Here is a 16,676-nt window from a genome sequence, read left to right on the forward strand (position 1 = left end):
TGAACCCCCAGGTTCGTCACAGGACTGTTCACAACAGCCAAGACACGGAAGCAACCAGAACACCTGCCAGCACACGACAGACGAGGAAACGTGCTATATGCACACAACCGGAAGATTCGTTAGCTTTAAAAAAGAATTAGCCCTGGGGCGCCTGGGTGGCACAGCGGTTGAGCGTCTGCCTTCGGCTCAGGGCGTGATCCCGGCGTTGCGGGGTCGAGCCCCACGTCAGGCTCCTCCGCTATGAGCCTGCTTCTTCCTCTCCCACTCCCCCTGCTTGTGTTCCCTCTCTCGCTGGCTGTCTCTATCTCTGTCAAATAAATAAATAAAATCTTTAAAAAAAAAAAAAAAAAAAAGAATTAGCCCTGGTCATTTGTGACAAGATGAATGAACCTGGAAGACATTATGCAAAATGGAAAATACTTAAGACAGACTCAGAAAGAAAAATACTGCACAACCTCACTTCCATGCAGACTGTGAAAATGCTGAGCTCCCAGAAACAGCAAAAGTGTGGCTTACCGGGGCCGGGGCGGGGAGGGGCAGGGAGGTGTGGGTGTGCGTGCACACGCTGCCGGGTGAAAGGTGAACAAGACCTGGGGACCTCGTGCATAGCCCGGTGACGATCATAGGCATTGACACTGCTCCATATGCCTGAGACGTGCTGGAACACCAGATCTTAAGTGTTGTCACTACAGAAAAGAGCCGGGCTAGGCCCGGCGACACAGGGCTGACCAACTGGCCTGTGGTGGTCACTGCCCTGCATGCACGGACACCCAAACAGCACACTGCAGCCCTGGACGTATGTGATCTGTATTGGCCCGTCACGCCTCAGCGCAGCAGCGGTGCTGGCTCTGCAAGCCTAGTGTCCACTCTTCTCCCAGGGGGCGGGGGGGCCAATGCCCAATCCCAGAGGCCAGGGCTCCGCTGAGGTGTCCCGCACAGAGCCCGCCACCAGCCCTGCACCCCCACCTCCTGCCTCTGCCCTGAGCACGGGAGCTGGAGCCTCCACCCGACATCGTCTCCCCGCCTGCGCCCTCGGAGCTCGCTCCGCACGGAGGGTTCCGCAAGCCCGGCTCGTCTCACTGACCCCTGCTCGTCTCCTCTTGTCTTTAATACAGTGCCCGTCTTTTCACACTGTCTGCAGGTTTTTCAATGTTTTCACTCTGTGTTTTTTCACAGGACAGTGACCCCAAGTTCTTTGCGCAAGGAGAGCAAGCAGATACTTTCCTAAGTAAGAAAAGCGGACCCTGGACCTGCTGAATTACCCGGGGCTCCTCCGGAAGCCAAACCACCCCCAGCCAGGGCAGGAGGGCGCGAGCACTGTCATCGGGCCCTTGCAGAAGTAATCTGAAATTGAGATTTTCCACATTACCTTTGTGAAGCCAGCAGCACCATAATCTGTTTTAATTAAATAAATTAGAAAAACAAATCAGGCTGATATGTGGAATCAAGGTGGCATGAGCTGCATATTTATAGCTCTGTCGACAGAGGAAGGTTCATGACTTAGGCTACCAACTTCGGCAGCCACTTTATTAAGTGGAATAAATAAAATCCATGCAAAGCGGCACAAACTTCACCAGGGACAGGCTACTGGGATTCTCCCCATCTCAGCACTTCCGGTTTGATCCACTGAAACGTGTCTGGCGGGCTCGGAACGTGCTCCATGTTAGAGCTACCTGATTAAGCCGAAGGCGCGAAATGCAGCAGCTCGGAAGGAGCAGGGGAGGCTGTCAAGCTCCCAGGACCCCGCGTGCCCACCCCCTGGCCCTCCCCATCGGTGAACACATAGGTCCCCTGGAGCAGCTCCCTCCCTGCACCTGCCTGAGGGCACCTGCCAACCTGGCCCAGGGGCCCCCACGGTCGTGCTGGCTTCACACAAGCAGCAGCATGCTGAGGGTCCCAGGAAGCGTGGGGTTGGCACAGGTGTCTCATAACGACCGCCAGCACCCAAACCCAGATCCCCCAACCTGTTTTGTCAATAAAGTTTTATTGGCACGTGGCAATACCCACCATTCACAGATGGCCCAAAGCTGCTTTCCAGAGGCCACAACCACAGAGCTGAGCATGTGGCTGCACAGCCCATAGAATGTACTGTCTGGCCCTTATGGGCAAGGCCAACCTGCCAACCCAAATGAGAAGACACAGGAGCTCGGGGTGAGGGGCGGGGGAGAGGGAAGCTATTGCGGAGAGGGGGAGGAGCGAGGGAGAAGACATACAGGGCAGACATAAAGGCAGAACACAAAACAAGGAAGGAAACGAAAGGAGGGAGCAGCAGGTGGGGAGGGAGAGGCAGAGACGCGCACAGCCGACACCCATTGGGCATACCCTGAGCTCCAGCACGGTAATGTTCTCTCCCTCTGTCCCCCTGGACCCTGCCTTCTAGACAGGCAATCCATCAGGCGGACGGGGGAGCTGTGGAGAGTTAATCCGCCTCTGTAATCAGACCCCGAGGGCTGTGGGGGTGTTCTCCCTGCATGCACTTCGTGGCTCCCCGCGGCTCCTTAAGGCAGTTGAACAAAACAGGCGACTCTGGGGAGTCGCCCGTGAGCACTCGGAGCACAGCTGCTCATCCGGAGCCCGCGTGCGCTCCCCCGAGTGGTGGGCGCCATTCGTGCAGTGACAGAGGTCTTGTCCAGGAGACACGAAGGAACCTTAACAACCAGGTTCTACGAAGCGACATGACTTTTTACCATGTGTCAGTACATGATGCTCAACCCATAAACTTCTGGCAGGCCCTTTGGAGCAGCGTTTAAAGCTCTTGAGCTCCTAATACATAAAACACTGGTGTTTAATAAGCAAGAATAGGAAAACCTGCCCCAAGCCCTGGAGAGCAGCACCCCATGGCCTACAGGGCCCGGGGTCAGCAGGTGGCCTCTGTGACCTGCAGGGTGGGGTCCAAGCTGGGGTCCCCGCACCTGCCCCCTGGACCAGCGAGCTGCCCCTGCCCAAGCCGGACGAACTGAGCTGCAGGTCTCTCCCAGGGCTGGCTGCCCGCCGAGGGTCACGAAGCAGGCAGGCAGAGCCGAGGCCAGGGCCCCTGGCCAGGCAGGCCCGAGCAGCAGCCACCGAGGACCCTCAGCAGGGAGAGGCTCAGGGCTCCTGTCTGGAATGCAGCCCCAAAGCTGAGAGAAGGGGTAAAACGGGCTTCAGAGACCCCAGCTTCAGAGCTGCCCCACAGATGGTCTGGACCTCTAAAGGGCTGTCCCCCAGAAAGGGCAGGCTGGAGATGGGAGGAGGGAGGGTGGGGCTGGGCTCCCCAGGCTGCCACAAAGCCAGGGGCTCCGTGAGCCCGTGTGAACAGAGTGAACCCCCCTGCACCCTCACATGCCTGCCGACCCTCCGTCCAACAACGGGGACACCCCGTGTGCAGGACTCAGCTCTGCCAGGCCCGTGTCTGGGTTCTGGTATTCCATCTAAAAGGCAGGCTCGGGGCGCCTGGGTGGCACAGCGGTTAAGTGTCTGCCTTCGGCTCAGGGCGTGATCCTGGCGTTATGGGATCAAGCCCCGCATCAGGCTCCTCTACTGTGAGCCTGCTTCTTCCTCTCCCACTCCCCCTGCTTGTGTTCCCTNTGTTCCCTCTCTCGCTGGCTGTCTCTATCTCTGTCGAATAAATAAACAAAATCTTTTAAAAAAAGGCAGGCTCTACTGCTGCCCACTGGATGTCCCCAAGGGTCCCGGCCCCGGGAGACCCCACCTCACAGCCCGCAGCCACACGGGCCCACCAGGGTGGCACCATGTTCCTTCTCTCCTGGCCCCACCAGCTCCCGAGAACCTGTGCATCGAAACTCCCGCTCGCTGACANCGGGGGGGTGGGGGGGTACTGCATCTCCAGCCCGAGCCAGGTCCCCCGCCCAGCCTGAACCGTGCACACCGAAATGCCTCCAGGTGCTCTCCTCCCCCTGCTCTGCAGAGAACGTCAACACAGTGGCTGGGGATGGGCCCACCCTCACGGGGCCGGGGGGAGGGGGGCAATACGACAAGACACCCACCCATCCTCAGTCAGAAGACTGAGGCGTGTCACAGAAAGTGGCAGTGGGAGGGGCAGGGCTGTTCGTCGCCAGCTGCCACACGGCGCCCCCACCTCTTACTGCCGGCATCACTGGGCGGGCTGATCCTGGTGCTGTTGCTCTGGGCACAGCGGGCACAGCCACCTTCACACCCACTTCAGCCACGAGCTCGCCCCAACACTTTCCTGAACCCGAGACCCACCCCCGACCCCTGACAAATCCCTTCCTTCTCGTTGCAATGGGCTTACTTCCTAAAGTTGGGGCCTCCTTCTCCCTGACTCGGACCTCCTCCTGGATGGCAAGCAGCTCCCGGGGCGTCGGCGGGCAGCGACCTCCCACAGGGGAAGCGGGTGGTCCCAGGGCTGCAGGAGAACCCAGGTGCTGCCAGGCAAGAGAGAAGGTCTTGACACAAAGTGGGCCCTTCCCCTTTCCCTTCCCTTTAAGAGCTGCACGCTCTCCAAGATGCTGACGGAGCCACCGCAGGGCCCACGTGAGAATGGCCACTTGCGGAGCAGACTGATGACCTCGTGGGGCCCACGGAGGGAGCCCGGTCTCTGCACCACTGACGGGACTGCGGCTGTAATGCACAGGAACACAGGGGATACGCTGTGCGTTCCCACCTTCTCCACCCTTCTGCACCGTACTTCTGTCTAAAACACTATCATCCTTCACAAACTAGAGAGAGACCATTTGCTATGTACGTGCTTCCGGAGCACTTCTGTGACATCACCAAGCGTTCAGGAGCCGTCCCTGAGGACTGCCTCTGTTCGGGCTGCCAGAGAACCAGCCAGACTAGACTAGACGGCGTGGGACAGTGTGAGCAATGTGGCCTTCTGCGAGGATGATGGACGTCCCCGGAAGTGGACGAGGCAGGGCTCCCCACAGGTCCCCTCACACTGCACGCCGTGTCCTGATCCCACGAACAACCGAGAGCAGAGGCACCTCAGCTCCAGCAGCGGCCAGCACAGAACTGAGCTTGTCATGCACACGGTCTTCCGGCAGAAGGAGCTCTGTGGACCTCGCATGCCGCCCCACCCTGGGACCCCTCGTCCTCACTGCACCCCACACCACCCCCACGACATGTGCCGGACAGCCGCCTCTCTGCCTCCTGGGGAGGACACCCTCCTCCCAGCACAGATTCCAAGAGAGGGCTACAGGGAGACCAGAGGGGGTCGCATCCATGAGAGAAGGAACAGAGGCTGAGGAGACCCCGCCTGTCCCCACCCAAGGCCTGGACACAGGAGCAGGACCCATGGCTTTGTCTGCTGCCACCTGGTGGGGGCCGGGAGGTGCACAGCTCTCGACGGGGTGGACCCAGGTCTCTGAGCAGGACTGGACCGGGTCCAGGCCCGATGCCCAGGGTGCTGATCAGTAACACCTGAGGGCAGTAAGCTTCTCTTCACCTGCTTGCTGATGTTCCAGAAAGACCAGGGGACGGTGACCGGTGGGCGTGACCCAGGATGCCTGGCTGCCAGTCTCCCTATGCTTGGTCGTCCCTGAAGACAGCAGCGTGGGCCTGGGAGGACTCTTGTGGAGGCTAACAGAGCCTGTTGTGTCCAACGGGGTGTGGAGGGCATGTGGGGAAGCACCAGATGGCCAGGATGGCTTTGCTGGGAGGACCAGGGCCTCTCCTCCAGCAGCCAGGAGAGTGAGCTGAGCCAGTGTCCAGGGCTCTGAGGCGTGTCTCAGGGTCAGCGCCCGGCCCCAAAGACGGGATCTCAGGGAGCAGGAGTTACGCACTGGGGAGTCTCTATCCCAGTACAGATCTGGGTCAGTCTGGCCTGGGAAGAGGGCAGGAAAGCAGCCAGGGGCTGGCCTGCTTCTGGAGGGGTCCATCCGTGCCCACATCCAGAAGGAAAAGGACAGTGACCAGGACAGAGAGGAACAGATGGTCATGTTGGTGAGGCCAGCTGAGCCTGGGCATCGCCCACCTGTCCGNGGCCGGGGGGGGGGGGGGGGATGGGAAGGCTGGGCGATGCCCTGCTACGCTGCTGACCACAGATGCGGGAGAAGGGAGTTAGGGACTTTCTCAGCTGAAACTTGGCCGGTCCTGAGCAAGCAGGCAGGGCTCCAGGAGGGGAAGACAGGAGGAGAGTGGGGGCCTGTGGAGGGAGCTGAGACAAAGCTCGTGCCCGTCTGTCCGCCAGAAGCCTCTGCATCTCGTGTTGCCTCAAACCCGTCGGGGGGAGGGGTGAGCCCGTGCTGGGAGCCTCAGGTCTGTGGGCCAGACGTGCAGGCGCAGCAAGGTAAGACGGGGTAACCACGCCGGCAGCCCCTCGGCAGACAAACAGATGTCACCGGAGGTGCGAGAACTGTCAGCCTCGTAATTAACTGATTAGGGCACACTGGGTGCGCACACACAGGAGGAATCTCTCAATGTAAAAAATGCCAGGGATGACTGAAGGTGTCAGGGAGCCTTCCCTGCAAATCTCTCTTCATTAATGTTTCATGTGGAGCCAAATGTGTTGTAATAAAATGGCTATTAATGCACTTATATTTATGATGACTTGCTCGGTGCAGCTGGAGCTAACCTTTCAAATCAGAACGGAGGGTCTGCCTGCGATGACAGTACCAGCAGCAGCCCCTCGGCGGGCCCTCCTCTCCCGGGCCACCAGGTCAGAGCGCGGAGCCAGCACGCGAAGACAGGCGGGTGGATGGCCTTGCGCCCGCCTGCACACTCACCTCCATCTCTGAGCTGTGTGCGTGCACCTTCTGCACCATGTCCTCGGCCTCACGCATGCGACGTGTCAGCTGGGGCGAGTACTCGGCCGCGGTCAGCTCGCTGTCGTAGGAACCCAGGATGGCGCGCATTCCGTCCCGCTCCTGTGGGCACAGAGGGCACACAGTCAGGCTGGGGTGGCCTCACACGGTTCCTCAAAGAGCTCAGTAGTGTTGGGATTCACAATGGCCTGACGCCAGCCAGGCCACCATAGGGCCGCGAGCTGCTCTGAACCAGCAGCCTGAGCGCGCCCAGGGTCCAGCCCTGATTGAAGCACTCCGCATGACAGCCTGGCCTTGAGCTGCACGGTATGTGGAGACCTGCAGCGGCCAGAGACCCCTCCCTGAGCCCGCTGACTCCCAGCTGTGCAGAAGCACTCTACCCCATTCCAGCCAGTGCCAGGCCCTACCAAACTCCAGGAACGGTCCCAGGAACACACTGGCAGGGCCAGGCCAGGAAGGAGGTTTGAATACCCTGCCTCCCATGACTTCTGACCTGGCCTCTGAGCCAGGAACACTCCGAGCGAGGTTCCACGCAGCGGTCTGGAGAGATTCATCTAAGTAGCGGGCGTCCGGGTGGGAGAACTAGAGTGAGCCTTCCATCCTCCCAGACTCTGAACTGCCCCAGACTCCCTGCTTAACAGCTCGGGCCTCGGCGAATTCCCTGTCTCCCCACAGAGCTCATGGAATGCCTGGGGCCACAACCCCAGGCCACAGATGCATCACCACGCACCAGCCATGCAAAGACACACCCAGGTTTTGTGGAAGGATGTACCAGTCACACAGCGTCAGGACTAAGCCACAGAGAAGCCACTGCTCAGTGGTACCCTGCCAACCCTGCCAGAAACACCTGTAAAGGCTGACTAAGCCAGAGTCAGGGACCCTGGGAGAGGCAGATGGCTTCTCCTGCCCAGGACTGTTAGATCCCTTCCTCAGATGTTTGTGGAGGGAGACAACCTTCTGGAGGCCAACCAGGAAAGGCTGCAGGGATCCAAGGTCCCTGGGTCCAGCAACTGAGCGGCTCCAGAGGGCCTGTGTAAAGGGCACCCGTGCCGGGAAAAGAGCTGCTGTCTGCCCTGTGGGCCACCCACAGCCCTTTCTCACTCCCTAACAGTGGGCCTGGATTCTTCCTCAGCCTTCACAGATCCCCAGCCTGAGCTGGGGGCTGGCACCTGCCCTCCTGCCCCATGTTTTGCCTACGTGCTGTCACCCAGGGAAGGCCACATGGAGAAAATCAAGTCATCGTGTGGGGAGCCAGGGGCTCTGAGCATGCGTCCCATACCCTCATGCACCCAAACATTCTGGGGGGCTTGCGGGGCGTCAGCTCAGTCTCAGCAGCGTCTCATACCCTCATGCACCCAAACATTCTGGGGAGTTGGTGGGATGTCAGCTCAGTCTCAGCAGCCTGATGGGGCCTGAGAGTCTGTTTCACACACAGGCGCCCAGAGAGGTTGATGCTGCTAGAGTGCGGGACACGCAGCTCCACGGCCTCTGCCTGGGACGGGTTTGTCCCAACGCTGCCCCAGGCTAACTGGGCACCCGAGCCCAGAGCACTCACCCCCACCCTCAGTTCCCGGATTAGTGGGGTGATCTGACCGTCTCAAAGGATGGATGTGAGGATCAATGCAGTCACGGACGCTGCAACAGTGCACTGCCCCGCAAGTGAGGCCCAGTGGTCTCATCCAAGTCAGCAAACAGACCTCCACAGGGTCGCAGGTGATCTGCACCAGCCCTGGCATGGCCCCGCTCCCTCACGGTCCCTACCCGTCCAGGACAGTCCATACCAGCACGGGCTCAAAGGCACATTCACGGCCCCAAAAGAGGCCTCGATTTCGTGTTCTCTCAGTGGGAGAGGCCCTCCTTCTTGGGTGGGACCGGACGAAGGGCAGAGCTCACAGGCCTCGGACCCGTTCATCACTCTGGCGTGGACTCCACAATTAGCTGATGACAAGAAATCCAATAAGTGAGAAACCAACATTACAAATCCACCTGGAACTGGTTGCACGTCCGTGGGAAATCTGTTTCCACAGGAAGGTTTATCGAGTGTCCTCATTTTATTGGAATCCTCTGTCTTGGTATTGACTTTACAGTTGGAGCGACCAGAGCGCCGGCGCCCCGGAGGGCGAGGGTGGGGGCTTCCCTTCATGAACAAGCTGCAGTCGTCTTCTCGACAGACCCATCAATCCCCACGGCGCGCGGCTCCTCCATCACAGCTCCAGGTGAGCCGCGGCTGGCGAGGACGAGCCCGTGAACTGGCAAGTTGTCGTTCGTGTGCGTTCAAGCAGCTGCTCTGTCGTTACCGGTGAAAGACCGAGAAATGTGCGGGGTTGATGTGATCATGACTTTTTAATGAGCGATTGCACTTCTGGTGAAATTTGCTTCATTTCCACTGGAGCAAGTGCTGGCGATTAATCCCTCAACAAACAGGGATGGTCTGTGCCGCAGAAGCCACAGAGATGTGCCCCGAGTACGACCAAGAGGCCGATTCCCGCCAAGCGCCTCTCCTTGGCACGGAGCCGTCCTTGTGCAGGCCGGCACAGCTGCTCGCCACAGGACCAAGGGCAGCTCCGCACGGATGCCGGCAGGTGCACCCGCGCAGAGACAAGCAGGGGCGGCGGGCCACCACCCAGGGGAGCCGCAGAGCCACGGCGGTGCCTGGGACCCTACTGCACACTTGCCAGCCCCAGCCGTCTGTGAACAAGCACGTGGGCCCGGACAACCTCACGTCTGGGGTAACATTCCCTGGCCCTCCTGCCCCCAGGCCCCAAGAAGCCGGACTGCTGGGAGACAGCACCCCTCCGTCCTGCAGATGGAGCCTCCTGGCCTAGGGCGGACAGGACCGACAGCTCACGACCCTGCCCATCTCCCTGACCGGCGCTGAGCTCTTCAGGCAGATCGGTACCAGGGACAGGAGTCCTCTGGAAGCTCTGAAATACGCCCCATAGGGGCCCAGAGTCCGAGGAGGGCAGAGATGAGGGGTTCTGGACAAGCCAATGCTTCCTTCCGTGGAAACGACAGGATGGAGTGTCTCAGCAGTGCTGAGTAGCGGTGGGGAGCCAATCCTGACCCTGGGAAAGAACGACCATCAAGTCCAGGCCATGGTCTTCCAGGAAGGAAGCTGAGGCGCACAGGTGCCAGGTTGTTCGTCCAAAGTGTCACAGGGAGGACAGGCGCTGGCCCGATGTGGGGGGCCAGCAGGTGCTGGGAGCCCCAGAAGGGAGAAGGCTGCACTCGGGACACGGGTGGGCTCGCCAATCCTGCCACCACCACAAGGACAGCTCTACTCGTGCGACAGCCCTGCAAAGGCTCCACGCCACCCATTCACCCCCAGCGTGTGCTGGGCATGTAAGCAAACCAGCCAGCAGCTGCAGGCACGACAAAGTCTGGCTCACAGGGTCAGAGACTCTGTCTCCTCAGGTGCTGCCAAGCCACGGCAGGGACAGAGGCCAAAGCTGACGTGCCACTCTCATAGCCAGCAAGATCACCCCGACCAGTGCCCAGATGTGCTGTGCACTCCCAAGTTCCCAGAGGACAGGGTCGCCCTACTCCACGGGCTCCCACACACAAAAGTACACCAGCACACGGTCCTAACAAACGTGGTCCTTCACACGTGCCCCCCACCACGTAAACGGACTCTAAACCCCCCAGTCTCTTCCTGAGTCCAGAGGAAGCAGCCAGCCCTGGAGCCCAGAGCAGGCTCCCTGGGGTGGAACAGAATCAGCCCCTCATGCAGGGGAGAAGCAAAACACATGGTGCCTGAACTGGGTGGGAGATCAGAGCAAGAAGCAGGACCAAAAATGTTAGTATCCGCAGAGGGCAATCTTTAGAACAAAACAAACAGTGGGACACGCTCATACACACACCAGCAAGTGACCGCAGGAGCGCACAGGCACATGGCAGGAGCAAGCAGAGATCCTGGCTAGAAAAGCAGAACCTTGCTCTAGGCATCAAACAAGTTCCAGAGAGAAAGTTCTAAGGATCACAAGGTCATAGTAAAAAAAAAAAAAAAAAAAAAAAAAAAAAAGATCACAGAATACAAACGAAAACAGACCTGCAAACACAAACCCACAGTATCAGGTAACAGAATCATCGAAAGCAGAATAGGAGGTAGGCATGGTATGTTTAAAACAATAAAGAAAGGGATTTAAATTATCAGTGAGAAACAATACATCAAAGAAATAAGCAAATTTAAAATAAAAACAAAAAGCAGACTAAATGAAGCACAACAAGGTAAAAGAACAATTTAAAAACTTAACTAAGTAGAACAGCAATTCAGCTGTGGCTGAAGAGAGACTCGGTGCTCTGGAAGAGAAATCCAAGGAACAAGCCAGAAAGAACAAAGGACAAAGAGAAAATGGGAGCCAGTGGCTGACGGCCAAGGCAGAACAGGGGAGGGAAGGTTTTCTATCAAAATTAGGGAGAAAGGATAGGAAGGCAACAATCAAGGAAGGACACAATGGTTGAGAAACTTCCAGAAGTGATGAAAAGCGCCCACACTCAGATGCAGAAGCCCGCAGACCTTCCAGAGTGCGTGCACACGGTTGCGGCCCCCAGCAGGCTGGCCACAGGAAGGGTAGTTAAGACACGCGCGTTTGTGGTGACAGAGAGTCGGAGGCGGGGGGTGGAGGACCGTTCCCCAGCAACGACTTCCCCAGAGGACAGCACACAAGACGTATTCCAGGACTAAGGCAAGGGGTCACAGAAGCAAGACTGAGAAACAGGAAAGGAAAATGAGCAACGGACTCACACCGTGTCCCAACCCAGGCAAACGTGACTGGGAGATCCCAAGGTGCCTGACTCACAGGGTGGGACAGGGCAGATGAACGCAGCTCCTGGCCTACCAAGAAGCAATGCGCAGTGACAGGCACTGGGTACTTACAAAGCTACAAGACGCTAAAGGCCGCGAGCAGGTGGGGGAGGAGATGCACGCATACAGCACACATGCACGTGCACACCCACACACGTCTGCGCACACCCATGCACGTCTGCACATACACACTCTCGGAAGCTCAACCAGACCCCCGGCTGCCTCCAGGTGGGTGAGCAGGATAGGGCAGGTAGAGGTGTGCTTCTCACTGTGCACCTGTTCATACTTCTCAACTTTGTGACGTGGAGGTACCATCCACTGATGTACAAATTAGAAACAGAAATTCAGGGAAAAAAGAACTAATATAAAATATAATAAAAGCATTAAAGGGAGGCCTGGGGCCTTAAGCTGTTCCAGAAAGGATGAAGATATCATTAAGCACCCACTACATTAAATAAGCACGAGAACCTCTAAAAGAGGAGAAACAGAGAAAAACAGGAGAGAGAAAAACAGTGCAAGAGGAAAGAATCTAGCAGGAAGTCTATAACTTTAGTGTCTATATTATAGACCCTGAAAACTGAAAACTAACAAGCCAACCAGTCAACGCAAAAATAAGAAAAAGAATAAAACCACACAGGCACAGAGCATAAGGATGAAAACAGGGGCATAAAACAGCCACAGTAAACAAAGACACAGCGATGTGGCAATAGGAACTTCCCAAACTAAGGTGCAAAGAGAGAAATAAAGAGAAAAGCGGAGCATCTCAGAATAAGGGGTAGGAGCCTCACCGAGACACCAGGAGCAGAGCAAAGACTTTGCTATCGCGGGAGATTTTTCAAACCCCCAGATCCAGGGAGCTCAGAGAACCTCAAGCAAGATCAATACCAAAGAATCTACACCTTGGCATCTCCTGTTCAAACCTCAGGAAACCAAAGACAGAGAAACTCCAATGAAGTGAAACAGCACGTGAGAGCAAGAGGGAACAAAACGTCTAAGCACTGAGAGAAAAACCCACCAGCATGGAGCTCTGCATCAGGTGAAACCACCCTTCAGGAGTGAAGGGAAAATACAGACATCCTCAGACAAAAACAACACGCGGGAGCATTCTCCAGAGAGAAGCAATCGGTAGCAGTCAGAAGACAGGTCTACATTAAGGAAGTGTGAGCTTCAGGGAAGGGGAAGTGACAGCCAAGTGCAGTGTGTCACCTCCTCAGTCTGCTCTGCTCTAACAGAAGACGCTCACAGGGACGGGGCCGCAGTGCCGCAGGAGGGAGGTATGTGAGTGGCCGTGTGGTCATAAGGCAGAGAGGGAGGGCCAGGGGCACTGGAGTTAGGCATCTGCACGCCCTGGGAAGAGGGAGAGCCCTACTTCAAAGTGGACTCGGACCAGGGTACAACCGCACACTCTAGGCCAACTGTGATGACGCATTACTTAAGAAGTATAATTCGTGCGTTAACAGAGAAAAAGAAAAAAATGGAGTCCTATAAAATGCTCATTTAAACCAAACAAGGCAGATCAATAGGGAAGAGTGAAAAAGAGCCAAAGAACAAGAGTCCACACAGAAAACACCAACAAACATCCCAGATGCCGAACGAGATAGGGATCATGGTGAATGACTGAAACTCGCCAACTGAAACATACTGTCAACATGGGGTTAAAAAAAAAAATCCAATTACGTGTCTATAAAAACCTACTTTACAAATATAAACAGAGACAGATGTAAAAGTTAAGGGGTAGAGAAAGATACCTCGTGCTAGCCTCCATCAAAAAGCAGTGAAGCAGACAGGGTAGCTTTATTAATCTCAGGCAAAGCAGACCTCAGGAAAGAGAAACACCTACCAGAGATAAGAGGGCTATGACATAATGATAAAGGGGTCAATATTCCCAAAAAGACACACCAATCCTAAACACATATGGACCTCACAAGAGCGCGTCAACATATGTGAGGCAAACTGATAAAGCTGCAAGGAGCAACAGACGTATCTCCCGGTGTAGCTGGAGACTTCTACACCCTCTATCAGTAATTGACAGATCCAGCAGGCAGAAAATCGGTAAGGACATAGTAGCACCAAACAGCACCATCAATCAGCTGGATCTAACTGACACTGACAAAATACTTCACCTGCCAACAGTAGGACACACATGCTTCTCCGGCTCGCATGGAACATTCACCAAGACAGACCACATTCTGGGCCATAAAACACACCTGAACGCACTTACACAGACAGAAATCATACTGAGTAAGCTTTCAGAGCACTCCAGAATTAAAACGGAAGTCACTAACAGAAAGAGAGCTGGAGGCGTGCCTGGGTGGCACAGTCGTTAAGCATCTGCCTTCGGCTCAGGGCGGGATCCCGGCGTTCTGGGATCAAGCCCCACATCAGGCTCCTCCGCTGGGAGCCTGCTTCTTCCTCTCCCACTCGCCCTGCTTGTGTTCCCTCTCTCACTGGCTGTCTCTCTCTGTCAAATAAATAAATAAAATCTTTAAAAAAAAAAAGAAAGAAAGAAAGAGAGCTGGAAAATCCCAAACTATTTAGAGATTAAACAACACTTCTAAATAACACGTGGGTCACAGAATTCTTAAGAGAAACAGAACAGTATTTTTAACTAAATGAAATGAAACTTAAAACAATATGCAGCAGGGCTTGGAGGGGACATGCAGCACTGAATGCGTATTTTAGGAAAGACATCTAAAATCAATCCTCTAAGCGCCCATCTTAGAAAACTGAAGAAAGAAGAGCAATGTAAGCCTAAGTAAGCAAACGAAAAGAAGTAATAAAAATCAGAACAGAAATCAATGAAATTGGAAACAGAAAATCAATTGAGAAAAATCAACAAAACCAAAAGCTGGTTCTTTGAAAAGATCAATGGCATCGATGAACGTCTAGCAGGGTGACCAATATTAAACAACAGAGAGAAGACAGAGAACTCGAATATCGGATGTGAGAGAAGGGTCACCACTACTAATCACAGGGATATGTAAAAGAACAGGAGTATTACGAACAGATCCATGCCCAGAAACATAATAATTTATATGAAATGGACCAATTCCTCGAAAGGCACAATCACAATTTGCAAGAAGAGAAAGAGAAAATCTGAGTCAGCTTCTAGCTACTGAAAGAAGTTAAATTAATAATTAAATTAATAATAACCTTCCTAAGAACAAGGCACCAGGCTCAGATGGTTCAATGGGCAATTCCACCAAATATTTAAGCGGGGAATTGTACCAATCCCCTAAAATCTTTTGCAGAAAACAGAAGCAGTCATACATACATGTCTGCGTGTGATACTGTTACGGTATACACATGACATGTATTTGTCAAAACCCACAGACCCACACAAGAGCAGACCTTAGACCACGGCCGTTAGTTAGAGGTAATGTGTCCGTACTGAGGCACTCATGATGGACATGCCCACGGATAATGCGGGATGTTAGCAATAGGCCCAATCGTGGGGTGGGGGAAATAATAGAGGGGCTCTGTACCACCTCCTCCACTTTTCTGTAAACCCAAAACTGTTCCAAAAGTAGTTTATTGATTAAAACGTAATTCTAGATACAGTAGAATATTAAATCCCTTCTCAAAACAAAACAAAAAACCCTGAAAAGAGCTGGAGAGGAGACAGTGGGCGAGGACTGGCCCCAGAAAGGAGGAGGCCTGCCCCTGCACTCACTTGGTGCGAGTCAAAAGACACGCAAGTCCAGGCTCGATGGGCACAGCTGCAATGCAGCTGACTGAGAATTCCATACCCAGCAAAAGCATTCTTCAGAAGTCAAAGTGTAATGAATACATTTTCACACTGGGAAAAACTGAATTAATTCCTCAGCGTCAGACCCCACCAAAGGGCATTCTGCAAGTAGAAGAAAAATGATCCCAGGTGGATGCCTAAAGATGCAGGTGGGAATGAAGAAGGATAAAAGGATGACTATATATAGACACACACACACTCATATAAAAATATAAACGAACATACGAAACCAACAGTAACTAACTGGATTGCCACATGCGAAACAATGAAACTGAACCACCACTCTCTTACAGCATACACAAAAAAATACTCAAAATGGATGAAAGACCTAAATGTGACACCTGAAACCATCAAAATCCTCGAAGTCATTCTTTTTTTTTTTTTAAGATTTTATATATTTATTTGACAGAGAGAGAGAGACTGCCAGTCAGAGAGGGAACATAAGCAGGGGGAGTGGGAGAGGAAAAAGCAGGGTTCCCAGCGGAGCAGGGAGCCCAATGCAGGGCTTGATCCCAGGACCCTGGGATCACTCCCTGAGCCGAAGGCAGATGCTTGACGACTGAGCCATCCAGGCACCCCTCGAAGTTATTCTTTGACACCGGCCATAGCAACTTCTTACTAGATCTGTCCCCTGAGGCAAGGGAAACAAAAGCAGAAACGAACTACTGAGACTCCGTCAAAATAGAAACCTGCTGCACGGCCTAAGAAAGCAATCAACAGAGCTATAAGGCAATCTGAGGAGCAGATATTTTCAAACAACATCTCTGATAAAGGGTTAGTATCCGAAATATATGAAGAACTGATACAACTCAACACCCAAAAAACAAATAGTCCAGTTAAAAAAGGGACAGAAGACATGAACAGACATTTTTCCAAAGAAGACATCCAGATGCCAACAGACACATGGAAAGATGCTCAGCATCACTCGTCATCAGGGAAACGCAAATCAAAACCACGATGAGATACCACCTCACACCTGTCACAACGGCTAAAATCAACAACACAAGCAACAACGGGTGTCCGTGAGGATGTGGAGAAAGGGGAATCCCATGCACTGTTGCTGGGAATGCACACGGGTGCAGCCGCTCTGGAAACAGTATGGAGGCTCATCAGAAAGTTAAAAATAGAACCATCCTATGATCTAGAAATTGCACTACTAGATATTTACCAAAAAATACGAAAACACTAATTAGAAAAGATACATGCACCCCTATGTTTATAACAGCATTACGTACAACTGTGGGAGCAGCCCAAGTGTCCACTGATTGATGAATGGATAAAGAAGGTGTGGTGTGTGTGTGTGTATGTATACATACATATGCATTCATACATATGAATACACACACACACACACACACACACACACACACACACACACATATTCATTCCACACTGTGGA

At 54.2% G+C, this 16,676-nt stretch overlaps 1 protein-coding gene across 6 annotated transcripts in view; it reads right to left on the bottom strand.

Moving 5' to 3' along the window:
* The window catches only part of MAD1L1 (mitotic arrest deficient 1 like 1), a 336,658-nt gene that overhangs the window by 157,867 nt on the left and 162,115 nt on the right, over positions 1 to 16,676 (bottom strand). For 5 of the 6 annotated variants that reach the window (XM_034669697.1, XM_034669696.1, XM_034669698.1 and 2 more), the window contains one exon: positions 6,687 to 6,827. In XM_034669697.1, the coding sequence (XP_034525588.1) occupies positions 6,687 to 6,827 (141 nt within the window). Of the gene's footprint in view, positions 1 to 6,686; positions 6,828 to 12,544; positions 12,692 to 16,676 lie in introns of those variants that run through there. The other variant, XM_019804704.2, reaches the window with a different exon arrangement.

The sequence above is a fragment of the Ailuropoda melanoleuca genome, chromosome 10 (genome assembly GCF_002007445.2).
Source record: "Ailuropoda melanoleuca isolate Jingjing chromosome 10, ASM200744v2, whole genome shotgun sequence".
In the NCBI taxonomy this organism is placed as follows: Eukaryota; Metazoa; Chordata; class Mammalia; order Carnivora; family Ursidae; genus Ailuropoda; species Ailuropoda melanoleuca.